This window comes from Sarcophilus harrisii, chromosome 2 (genome assembly GCF_902635505.1).
Source record: "Sarcophilus harrisii chromosome 2, mSarHar1.11, whole genome shotgun sequence".
Classification (NCBI taxonomy): domain Eukaryota; kingdom Metazoa; phylum Chordata; class Mammalia; order Dasyuromorphia; family Dasyuridae; genus Sarcophilus; species Sarcophilus harrisii.
Window position 1 is genome coordinate 613,352,859 of NC_045427.1, and position 13,438 is coordinate 613,366,296.

Consider the following 13,438-nt stretch of genomic DNA (forward strand, 5'->3'; position numbering starts at 1 on the left):
TGAATCCAAGCCCAGAACCACCTGGCTGCCTCAAAAAACAGCCTCATTGGGAGTGCTTTCCTATCTCAGCATCTAGAAAAGGCCCTTCTTTAATGAGAATGACATCTTAAGTGCTCAAGGAGAGAGAAAAATTGACTACAGGTTATGATTTCAATTATTTCTTGTACAATGACTGCATAAATTGCTTGAAAATTAATAAATTAACTTTTTAATTAATTTAATTTGATTAATTTAAACTAATCTTTGTGAAACTTAGAGGGAATAAATTCAAGGCAGTCCTATTTTTGAAGCTCTAAATTTAACAGAGAAATGCAATTCTTTGACCTTTGAAACCACTGGAGGAAGATTTCTATTTAATTATATCAGAGGTAATGTGTATAGTGGGTAAAGAGTTGTCCTTGGATTTAAAAGACCAAATCTAGCTTCCAACAAATACTGGATATATAAACCACAGGCAATTCATTTAAATCCTAGCCTCTCTTAATCAAAACATATTGCCTAAGACTAAGAATTCTCAGGTTGTCTTTGTGGAAGGTGCTTCCCCATTGGAAGTTCCCCACACAAATGAAATCATAGATCTTGTCTAGCTGAATTCACATCTAGGAATAATGATTAATTGGGCATTTTCAAATAGGAAAAAAATATGAAAAGTTAACATAAAGCAGACTTCTTTTCCTTATTCCTTTCATTAAGAATGTTTCCTTTGCTGGATCCTCTTCCAGATCATACCCTCTGTATGTGGTTTTTCAAAAAGGTATCAGATGTATTCTGTTTAGCCCTAGAGACTAGGCTAGGGGAAAGTTGCAAAGGGGAAATTTAAGGCTGGATTATCAGGAAAAATTTCCCTACAACTAGAGCTCTTCCCAAGTAGAGAGAGCTATCTCAGGAGCTAATGGCTTTACCTTCCTTGGAAGCTTTCAGGCACAGACAGGATAAAAATTAGTTGGCATATTTTAATGAGAATTCTTTGGGGGATACAGATTAAATTAACTGACAGTTGAGGTCCATTCTAATTCTAAAATTTGTGATTCAGTGGGCTTCCTTTTCTCATGTGAAATGAGGTTAGACGGGATCAATTCTAAAGTTTCTTTTCTTTAGAAAAATGCTAAGAGCAAGTTTTAATATTCAACCAGTTCTAATTCCAAGTACTCTCATCTTTGGGAAAATTAAACTGAGCTGGCCTAAGGGATTCATGGATTCTACTGATTAGGGATGTTATAGGAGGATCTTGCTTCAGGGTAGAGCCCCATGGTCTCAATCAAGCTCACAAATCTACAGTTGTAGGTCTCCAATAACTTAGACAAAGAAAAAGTTTTCAATAACCTAGTTGTAATGGCACTACCAGCAGCCAGGTCACTGAAGGGAAACAAAGGAAATAAATCCTGAAGTGGAACGTGTCCAGAGTTTTCCTTTTAAATCCATGGATTTGTGGATGACAAGGCCGAGAGCAGTCTGATGAATGGACTGCATGTTCAGCCAATAAACTGATGACGAGTAATTAAAAATGCTCTTCAGGAGCCTCCTCCGGAATTAATTATCTCCTGCAGTGCTCAAATATGTAAAAATTATTGCAGAAAATAAAGATTAAGGAAGAATCCAGGCCATTACACCTATTTCAATAAAATTTCAAATAAATTTAGTCTTGTTCTTAGAGGCACTGGCTGCATATGCAGCACAGAATGGCTACTGCAGTACTTAATGCATTCTTTATCTAAGGCTTTCAAATATTCACATTGGTGCAAGTCATGCTTGGGTCTTTCTGTGCTGTCATAACTTTGAGTCCAATTATACTGAAATAAGCTTATGGAAAAATACAAGTTCCATTTCTAAAGCTCTTTGAGGTTTGTAAGATACTTTTCTCACGACGACTGTATACAATTGTTACTCTCATTCCTGATTTATAAATGAGGAAACTGAGACCCAGAAAGGTAAAGATGGAGCTGGATGGTGCCATAGTGTATAGGCTGCTGGATCTGGAGCCAGAAAACTCATCTTCCTGGGTTCAAATCCAGCCTCAAACACTTACTAGGTGTGTGACCCTAGGCAAGTCACTTTACTCTGTTTGTTCAGTTTCCTCATTTGTAGGAGAAAGAAATGGCAAACCTTCCAATCTTTGCCAAGAAAAATCCACAAAGGATCACCAAGAGTTGGGTCCAACTGAACAAAAAAGTAAAAACTTACCTAAGACTGAGCAGTTAATAAATGTAAACGATAGAATCCAAACCTGGCTCTCCTCGGACTCCAATGCTTGTGTTCCACCGTCTCGAGCTGCCCGTTAGACAGCAGGATGAGCACCTGCTCTATTCATCTCTCTGAACAGTGAAGCTACAAGGGCTGCCAGACTATGGGTCCCACCCCGCCCTCTGCCTAAAATAAGGCTCCCAAGTACATCCGTTTCACTCAGACCCAGAGGGCCTGTGACATTGTCTGATACCTTCAGTATTTAGAGTGAAGTAATCAAAGTATTATAGAAGATGCAGTTGTTAACAAATATAACTCCCTGGAGATGGACAGGCAGATGGTGCTGCAGTGGGTAGAAGGCTGAACCCGGAGTCTGGAAAACCAAGTTCAAATACAGCCTCTGATACTTATTAACTGTGTGACTCTGGTCAAGTCATTTAACCCTGTTTGCCTCAGTTTCCTCATCTATAAAATAAGGTAGAGAAGGAAATGGCAAACCATTTCAAGAAGTGGATTGAAAATGACTAAACAACAATAATAAGCTACTTATAACAGAAAAAACATCCTGAAGGAGAGGGGTCATTAGATATTATGTATGAATGCCATTTTCATTTCACCCATTCCATAACTAGTACAAAGCATTATTTTGATTTGTGGCTTCATTATTACTTGGTTATATAAAATGTTTACACCATTTCTAATCTTTAAAAAAAAAGAGTTTATTATTTGTCTTCCTTAAGGCAATTTCACAGGGTATAAATTCAACTACCCTATTAATAATAATAACTGACTTTGCATAGAGTTTTAAATTTTTAAAAAGTGTGTTAAATATATTTTCATTTGACCTTCATAACAACTCTCTGAGGTAGGTGCTGCAGGCATTATTATCCTCTTTTAGACAGATGAGGCAAAGTGATTTGCTGATGGTTACACAACTCATAAGTGTCAGAAGTGGGATTGAAACTCAGATCTTCCTAGTGCCAGGCCCAGTATTCCTTCCAACTCATTAAGACATTAAATCAGTATTCATACTCTAAGACAGTGGTTCTCAAAGTATGGTCTAGAGAATCCTGGGGATCTCTGAAACCCTCTTAGAGGGTCTACAAATTCAAAAATAGTTTTTATTTCCAATATGGTAAATGTCTATAAATATAACCCGGATAAACAAAAACGCTTTGAGAGATCCTCAATAATTTTTAACAGGATAAAGATACTGAAAACAAAAGTTTGAGAACCACTGCTAAGAGAACCATTCCTCTCCAAAGGCACAGAGAAGTCAATGTCACTATTTCCTATTAGTTTCCACTTGATCCTTCCCATTAGTTCAAATCCCTTCTCTCCAATTCTCACCTTCGCAGGTTTTGCCATCACTTCCCAGAACACGCCCAACCCCACATTCACAGCGGTACGAGTTCTTCAGGTTTACGCAGATCTCACTGCAGCCCCCGTTGTTTTTTTCACACTCATTTTCATCTGTAGGGTAGAAATTATACAAGCAATCCATAACTGAGTGGTCAGTGTTAAGGGGAGAAGGGAAGATCGCCTCCATTATAGGGAAACTCAAACCCCTTGGAAGAACACCTGCATTGTTTCAGATAAAATCAGTATGCCTTTTATCCCTCTGCATATTATCCAGTGGTTCAAGGTATCTTCCACATACATGTGCACATACACACAAAATCTGGTTACCAGTACAGCTTGTCTCTGCTAAAATATAGAAGGCTAATTCTATTACTGGTCAGTTCTCTCAGTATAGTACATAGTGATTCAAGGTACCTTCCACCCACCTGCACACACACACACACACACACAAAATCCAGTTATTTGTACAATTTCTCTCTGCTAAAATATAGAAGACTAGAATTGTGGGACATGCATGTGGGGTATGTTTGCAGGTTATGCTAACAAGTTCCTGATAAAGGTGCACCTTATTTATTCTTTCCTGAAAAACTTTAGTCTCCTATCTTAAAGAAGTCCAAGCTTCCATCCCTTCAGTCTATCTCTCCTGCACTTTTAGAAACAGGCTGCATTTCTCTCCTCTCCTTCCCTTCCCTCATCACTCGCTCTGATCTCAGTTCCCTGCAATATGGCTTTTGAGCCCGCCTCTACTCAAAATGCCCCATCTAATTTCCAAAGCTAATAGCTTGTTCTGTCTTCATTTTCCCTGATCTTTCTGCACTATTTGATGCTGTCTACCACCCCCTCCTTAGTTTTCTCTCCATCTTTAGTTTCTGTGACTGCTCTCCTGGTATTTTTCCTATTGCCCGAACTGCTCCTTCTTAGTCTGCTTGGCAGGTTTATTATCCATCTTCTCCGATCCAAGGTTCTGTTCTTGTGCTTCTTCTTTCTCTGAACTCTCCCCTTCATCTTATCTCCTCCAAAGACTTTAGTCATCACTTCCATGCAGATAACTCCCAAAGCTAATACCTAGCCCCTGATCCCTTTCCTTTATGTCTATCTAACTCCCTCCTGTATCCCTTTACCTGATTGCCCTTGCATCTTCAGACTCAACATATGCAAAACCGAATGCATCTTTGCCTTCCTAAATCTGCCCTTTTTTCATGTTTTAACATATTTTTATATATTCAATGAACTATTAATGATCTCAGCATCTTTAAATATAAACACATTTGAGAAATGTAACTGAAAATAGTTATGTTCCATTATAACTAGTGATACATGCTCCCATGCTTCATCATAGCCTGAAAGTAATGCTAGGTTTCAGAAGACTATGTAAATGGAGTGAAAGCCCTGAAAGATGCTTTTTTCTGCCCTTAAGGAATCTCAGGTTCATAGGTAGAAGACAGATTCACATTTGGAAAACAAGAAGAAATAATGATAGCACTGAAAAATTACCCATGCATATATCTTGTAAATAAAAAGCTATAATAAAAAAAAAATAAAAATAATCCTGGAAAAAATAAATAGAGAATGATAGTATGATAGAAATAATCATTCTCCTTTCTCTGGCATGTTAAAATTTATAAACCACTTCCCTCATAATTGTGAGACAGAAAGGCAGGTTCTCCTTCTCACTTATCCAAATCTGCCCTTTGTCCTAATCTCCCAGTTTCTATTTGATGAACTACCATCATTTCCCCAGGTACCCAAGCTCAAACCGTTGGCTTCCTATCTGACAACGTCCACCTTCTCCCTCTCTCTCTATACAATGAGTTGCCAGGTGCTATTGATTCCACCATAACATCTCCCACATTCATCCTTTTCTCTCCTCGTACACTGGCTGCCATCACCTCATTCTGGATTATTACAATAGCTTCCTAACTGGGCTTTCTGCCTCCATTCTCCTTGACCCCAATTTTATCCAAGCTGCCAAAATTATTTTTCTAGTGCTCAAGTGCACCAGAATCTGATGATTTTTTCTCTTGCCTATTGCTAAAAAATTAAAGCAAAATCCTAGCCTGGGATTTAACTTCATAACCAGACGCTGAGTACGTGACTTTCGCCTTCTTTCACTTTATTATCCTTTTTGGCCTCTATACTGGGTCTCCTTGACCCCAGCCTCTCTACAGTCCCCAAGCATTTATGCAGGTGTCTCCTAACATAAGAATGCACTTCTTTCTCCTCCCTAACCATTGCAATCCATCCCTGCCTTCAAGGATTAGCTCAGGGATCACTTCCTCCAGGAAACTGCTTTTCCCTCATGTTTTTCTGGAGCACTTCATCTGAATCTCTCCCCAATGAAATCACAGACTCCTAGTGTCAACAGATTGAAGAATAAACCCACAGCAATTCATCATAAACCAAGAGCCACTATGGATATGCCCTTATGAAGGCATGTGTGATGTTTTTCCCAGAAGCTAGTGTTGAGAATGAGGACAGAAGCGTTTTCTTTCCAGTTTTATTTTGCTTTTCTCACATTCACAGATAAAACTGAAATTGGCCTTTTTGTTTCCCATATGTGACATTCCTTCTCCTGTTTTTAACGCCTTTGCACAGATGGGCTCTGCCTGCAATGCCCTTACTTCTCACTTCTGCCTCTGAGATTCCCTACATTATTTCAAAGATTAGCCCAGCTCCCCTCTCACTGTGCTCCTGTTTTATCTTTCCCTTCTGAAATTACTTGGTGTATACTTTAGATTTACTTGTCCCTATACATGTTATAACTTCAGCAGAATATAATCTCTTTATGGATGGGGACTTTCAATTTCATCTTTTTATCTCCAGGTATAGCAGTGTCTTGCCTGTAGCAGGCACTTCATAAATGTAGCTTGAATTGAGTTGAATGTCTAAATTAAATAGACATTAATTTAATTTCCATTTAAATTTGAATATCTTCCCCTTTGCACTCTCTGCCCCCTAATTATCTCTCCCAACTTTGGTGAGGGTTTTTTTTCTGGCACTGCCACTGAACAGGGTGGTCTTTATTAGTTCTACTTTATTTCCCTTCCATTAAAAAAATCAGGGGGCAGGAAAAGGCTCTCCCTTGGGCTAGATCTGATGATTTCTCTCAGACACAGAGATTGGAAAAAGGAATTTAAGCAGCCCTGGATTCTTTTCAAATTGCCCATTAGCCCTCTCTTCCTAATGCCCAGGAAAGATAAAAATACCCTGGTGCCACTTTAGGGGAGAATTGCTTTGAGGAGTGCTAGGCTGTCCCTATCTATCTAATCACAGTAGAAACCCAGTATAAAGGCAAGATTCTGTGCCTGATCCTGCAGACGGATATGACTGTTCCCTGCTCTGCTTCAGAGGCACCCCTTCTCCCGTTTCTTTCCACCCTTTCAGTCTTACTGGCCCCATTCTGCTATCATTCTACCTGTGACTTCAGTGACCATCTCTACAAGCCATTCCAAAGCTCTCTCCATAGTGTGGCCCTTTCCCCCAGTATCTGGCCTCCTGGACCCTTTTACCTGGCCGGCCAATTCCCCTGCCCCCTGAGGCTTTCTTACCCAGGCAAGTCTGTTGATCTGGGCCCAGGACGGTTCCTTCAGAACATGTGCATTCAGAGTTTGAGCAAGTCCCGTGGCAGTCCACCACATCGCAGATGTCATAGAAATCTGTAATGAGACCAGAGGCGTCGCGAGGATGAGGGAAAAGGTTAGAGTTTCAGACTGGGCTGTAAACTCCTCGACATCCCAGCTCGTCCAAAGAGCTGCAATCAAATTTTTAGGGTCTCCTGAAGCCCTCAGAACGAGGTTTTTCTCAACCTCTCTTTGAGGGTACCTATGCAGAAGCACTGACATTTCTGTCTTGTAGGTACAATGTTACTGAATAGAATATTTTTTTTTTTTCCTGGCATCTCGTCAGACTAAGGTGACAGGGAAAAATAGTTATGAGAATGACTAGAAGGCATGATTCCAATTACTCCCTCTTTATCCTTCAGGAATGTTTCATAGACTCTGGGCCCAGCAGGCCTAATTTTCTTGTTAGAAATACCAAATAAAAATGATCTGTGTTACATGATCCCCCGGCAAACGCTTAACGAAAAATTCTTGCTCCCAGCATAAATTCAGTTGTGTGGGGATAATCCATTCCTGTTGGGTGCAGTCAGATTGGGGAAAAGGGAAGGCCCATTCTCATGGAGAATGGCCAGAGGACCATGGAGGAAAGGGGTAAATGTGCCCTTTGAATCTGACCATCTTCTGTACTCTGGGACAGCATCCTAGTCGCCCCACCCTAGTTGTGGCTCTGTCCCCAGGAAGCTTTAGATGCTAAATATTTCATAGCTCTTTTCTCTTTCATTCTTTCTTTGATAGTGATTCTTCTGCCCTGGTGGGAGAGGAAAAAACAAATGGAAGGTACTTACGGCCACAGTAGGCATGGAAACAGACACTGGGCTTAGTCAAACGGTAGACATAATAGCCTCCAGGACAGGCTTTGACCTCCACAGTGTTGTTCCAGAGGCAGCAATTCCCATTGAAACTGGCACAGGCCTGGCGCTGCACAATGCCATCCGCTTCTTGTGGGTGGTTGCCATTCAGCCAGATGGGTGCGTGGGTGCCACAGTGGTTCTCCGGGATGCAGAACGTGGGCATGGCGTCCCCCGCCATACCTGTGAAGCGGTACCACTCCCCATCCACGTTGCTGTCACAGGTAGGCTGGCCCTCCTCCTCCTTCAGCTGGTGGTCCGTGTTCCTCCAGGGCTCGTTCAAGCTAATGTATGCAGAGCAGGGATCCAGGGCTAAAATCAGAGAGAGCTGCTCAGAGTGCCTGGGGTGGAAGAGCTGAGTCTACTTCTTAAGGTAATACCAGGACTGAGTTTTAGTGGTTTTGCCAAAGGAGAAAAATCTTTTATGCAAAGGAAAGAAGCAACATGGTGGTGCCAGTTCTCAGAGCCAAGGATGTTAAGGGGACTAAATACCTGCTCAGAAAGAGATTTCAGAGGACTCTTGGGATGGCGGAGGCTTTAGGATCAGGGGTAGGTCCTTTGACCATCACCTAGCTCTGGGTCATAGCTCCAGGATGGAGAGGAGAAATTACGGTCTATCTGTCATCGCAAGGGAGCAAAGGTCCTAATTTTGGATAAGTCCAACAGCACATACTCACTGAACTCACACAAATATACTGACAAGGAAGCTCCAGGCACAAACTCAGAAAAAGACATCATGAAAACATCCACAAGCAAAGACTCAAAGAAAAAGGCAGATTGTACACAAATCTAATGGGAATTCCTAGAAGAATGTTAAAGAAAGAAATTTTTAAAAGAACAAAGAATGATTTTAAAAATCAAATGAGAACAGTAGAGAAAAATGGAGATAATAAATGAGAGCAATGCAAGAAAATCACAAAAAGAGGATTAATAGCTTGGTTTTTTAAAAAAGGTACAAAGGAACCAAAGGTTCACAAAGGTGAATCAGACAACACAGAACCTCACTCTCATATGAACTGTTTCAAAGGTGAATACACACACATAATTAGAGTCATGAAAAATTGGGCATGAAAATATGCATATACAACACACAAACACATACAAGTCATCTTACTCAACTGGGAAATAAGAGGGGAAGGATATAAAGAGAAAGAGAATGGTGGTAAGAGGAAGGGCAGATGCAGAAGACAGTGATTAAAAAAAGAAACAAAAAAACCAAATTACCAGCATCAAAAATAAAAAAGATGAATGCACAAGCAATTTAGATTAAATTAAAGCAACCATTAGGAGTTATTTTGCTCAATTCTATGCCAATAAAACTGACAATATAAGTGAAATAGACGAAGATTTGCAAAAAATATAAATTGCTCAGATTAACAGAAGAGAAAATAGAATACTTAAATGATCCTATCTTAGAAAAAGAAATTGAACAAGCCATATATGAATTCCCTAAGGGGAAAAAACCCAGGATCCAATGGATACAAGTGAATTCTACCAAATATTTAAGAACAATTAATTCTAATATTATATATACTTTTTGGAAAAATAAATAAAGAAGGCATCCTATCATATTTCTTTTATGATACAAATATGTTTCTGGCATCTAAATCAGGGATAGAGAAAAAAGGCTATAAAGGAATTTCCCCAATGAATATTGCTGCAAAATTTTTCAATAAAATACTAACAAGGAAATGATATCATTAAAGCACAAAGAACATATACTATGGCTAGGTTGGATTTATACCAGGAATGCAGGGTTAGTTCAATATCTAGTTTAAACTAAAGACACAACTGAACTATATCAATAACAAGCACAACAAAAGCATAATTATCTCAATAGATGCAGAAAAAGGTTTTGATAAAATACAATATTCATTCCTATTAAAAATTAGTAATCATTGGAATAAATGGGATAAATGATAAGTATGCTCTAAAACCAAGCACCAGCATTATTTGTAATGGGGATAAACTAGAAGCCTTTCCAATGAAATTAGGAGTGAAATAAGGATGTCCATTATCACCATTATTATTCAGTATCATACTAGAACTGCCAGCTATAGCAATAAGAAAAAAAGAGAGAAAGGAATAAACAGAGGCAATGAGGAAATAAAAATCTCACTTTTTGTAGATGATATGATGGTATATTTAGAGAATCCTAGAAAGTCAACTAAAAAAAGCAATCAAAACAAATTAACTTTAATGAAGTTATACCATATAAAATAAACCCATGAAAATCATCAATATTTCTATATATTACCAACAAAACCTAGCAAGAAGAAAAATTCCATTTAAAATAACTGCAGACAATATAAATTACTTGGAAATCTACCTGTCTAGACACATGCAGGACCTCTATCAACACATTTATAGAATACTTTTCACACAAATGTTTTCTAAACATTTAGAGTAATATTAATTACTCATGAGTAAGCTGAGCCAATATAACAAAAATGAGAATTTTAATATAAATAAATAACTAATAATAACTTAATTTTCTTATTTGATGTCATACCAAACAACCAATAATTATTTTATAGAATTAGAAAAATAATAACAAAATTCATCATCTAAAGGGACAAAAGGTCAAGAATATCAAGGAAATCAATGAAACAAAGTAAAGCTGGCAGAGCAATAGCAGATCTCAAACCGTCTTACAAAGTGGTAATTGTTGCAATAATTTAGAATTACGAGAAATATAATGATTGATCAATGGAATGGATTAGGCACATAATAAACAGGACTAAATAACCACCATTACCTTGTGTTGATAAACCCAAAGATCTAAGCTTTTAGGGCAATCAACTCATCATTTGACAAAAATTGCTGGGAAAACTTGGAAAGCAGTTTGACAGAAAGTTAGGTATAGATTCATATCTCACACTGTATACTCAAATAAGCTCAAAAGGAGCACATGATTTAGACCTAAAGGGTGACATCATAAGCAAACTGAGGGAACATAGAAAAATTTACTGATCAGATCTATGGATAAGGATAATCAAATAAGAGATAGAGAGCATGTAGGAGGTAAAATGAATAATTTTGATTACATGAAATTAAAAATGAAACTCAAAATTAGTAGGAAAGCAGGAAACTGGGGGAAAAGTTTTACAAGAAGTTTCTCTGATAAAGGTCTCATTTCTCAAACATAGGGAATTGAGTCAAATTTATTTTTTTGAAAAAAGATCCAATCTTCAATTGACAAATGGTCAAAGGATATGAACAGGCAGTTTTCAGAAGAAGGAATCAAAGTTATCTATCCTTATATGAAAAAATTCTCTAAATAACTATTGATTAGAGAAATGAAAATTGAAAAAAACTCTGAGGTATTACTTCATACTCATCAAGTTGTTTAACATGACAGAAAGGAAAATGATAAGTATACTAATGCATTGCTGGAATTGTGAACTGGTCCAACCATTATGGAGAACAATTTGGAACTACATCCAAAAGGTTATAAAACTACATACCTTTCTGATCCAGCAGTACTGCTGTTAGGTATCCCAAATGTATCCCAAAGAGATCAAAGGAAAAAAAAAGGAGGAAAGTTTGCATTTATATACAAGGACAAAGATGTTTATAGCAGCTCTTCTTGTTGTGGTAAAAAATTGGAAACTAAAGTGTTGCCCATCAATTGGGGAATGGCAGAGCATATGATTATGATGGAATACTATTGAACTCTAAGAAACTAAGAAAAGGATGGTTTCAGAAAATTTTGTGAAGACTTAAAATGAATTAATGCAAAGTAGAGTGAGCAGTATTGCTCACAATATTACAGCAATATTGTAATATTAAATCAATTGTGAAAGACTAAGTTACTCTGATCAACACAATGATACATGGCAATTTCAAAAGACCCATGATGAAAAATGATCCCCCCTCCAGAGAGAGAACTGATTGAAACATTTTTTTCCCACTTTATTTTTATGGTTTTCTTTCTCAATATGGCTAATGTAGAAATATATTTTGCATGACTTCACATGTATAATAGGAATCATATTTCTTGCCTTTTTAATGGATTGAGGAGAAGCTGGAAGGAGGGAGATAATTTGGCATTAAAAATGAATTTTTTTAAAAGACACAAAAATTCTGAAATAGCCATTTCAATATCCTTCCTTCCCAAAGCCTCAATAGCCATTTTTTCAGATTTAAGAAAGTTCTTAATTCTTGTCTCATACTATAACTTAAACCTACTTTTCCGGCCTTACTGGAGATTAATATATCTAAGAATTAAGTTGAGAATATTATATATGAAAACCTCTAATATAGATCATCAAATCATCCTTAAAGCTTTCTCTTCTCCAAAGCCAATGTGGGGATTTGTTTTGCTGGACTACTATGCAGCAATGAATTGTAGTTTTTTTTTTTTTTTTTTTTTAATTTTCTCAGTGTGTGTGTGTGTGAGAGAGATAGTGGAAGGGATGGATTAATTTAAAAAAAAGGAAACTCCCTAAACTGAATTCCTATCTTATTTTGCCTAAAAAGAGCCTTGAAATGCTAATACTTCCATTGAAGCATTTTTCTTGCAAGTCATTAGGGTAATGGCTAGACCTACGAGATGTTAGTCTAGTAATGAACTCATCAAGAAATAACTGGAGCGTCCAGGCTTGTGGAAACCCAGGAGGCTGAATCAACAGAATGGACAAGAAGCCCATTTTATGTTATACCAGCAAGATCCCCCAGGCCATCAAGGATTCTGAAACCTCAAGGCATTCTCCAGCTAGCACTGATAGGTTCTGAATCTATCTCTTGGACTCCAGCTTCCAGCAGCAAGTGGCCACAAGCCCTGAGCCCTGAGCAAAATACCCCACAGACACACTCACCCATGGGCAGTACCGGTGTGAATCTGGCGAAAAGGCAGAAGGCCCAAAGGAGCACCTGGAACATGTTCTTGACCAAGCCGAAGGATCCAAACAGCCTCTAAGTGCCTTTTCTTCTTTCTTCTGTGCTCTGGCACTCTCTTTTGATTTAAATTTTTGAGACCTTTAGGCTTTTAAGAGCAGAGACTTTATCAGCAGTCATGGTAACTTTATCAGAGGAAGAGGATGAAGGAATAAGCTGGGCATTGCTCGAGCCTTGACCCCTCGTAGAAACACAGACTTGCAACGTCAACAATTTTTTTTTACTGATATTTTCCCTTAAAAAGCTCATCCTCCTATTGTTTTCTCTCCCGATTTCTCTGCAATGACACATTCAATATATCTTACTCAGAAGGGAACTGAGGAGGGGACACCATCCCCCCTCACAACACCAGAAGTCTCATTTCTTCCATAATTTGTTCCATCATTATGCTTTATACCTTTCCATCAAGGCCCAAAGGACAATGAAGTCATTTAAGTTCAGAAGACAAGAAAATAATTCAGAATGTCACAGGAATAGAAACATTACAATAATAATAGTAGAGATAGGAATAGAAGAGACCCTTAATAG

The 13,438-nt window shown here is 38.1% G+C and overlaps 1 protein-coding gene across 1 annotated transcript in view; it reads right to left on the reverse strand.

Annotated features, from left to right (window-relative positions):
- The window catches only part of OIT3 (oncoprotein induced transcript 3), a 31,416-nt gene extending 18,357 nt beyond the window's left edge, over positions 1-13,059 (reverse strand). Inside the window, exons 1-4 of the mRNA XM_023507333.2 lie at positions 12,832-13,059; positions 7,949-8,323; positions 7,092-7,199; positions 3,532-3,654 (exon numbers count right to left, since the gene is read on the reverse strand). Coding sequence (XP_023363101.1) covers positions 3,532-3,654; positions 7,092-7,199; positions 7,949-8,323; positions 12,832-12,895 — 670 coding nt within the window. The 5' untranslated portion in view covers positions 12,896-13,059. The remainder of the gene's footprint in view (positions 1-3,531; positions 3,655-7,091; positions 7,200-7,948; positions 8,324-12,831) is intronic.
- Between the last annotated feature and the right edge of the window lie 379 nt (positions 13,060-13,438).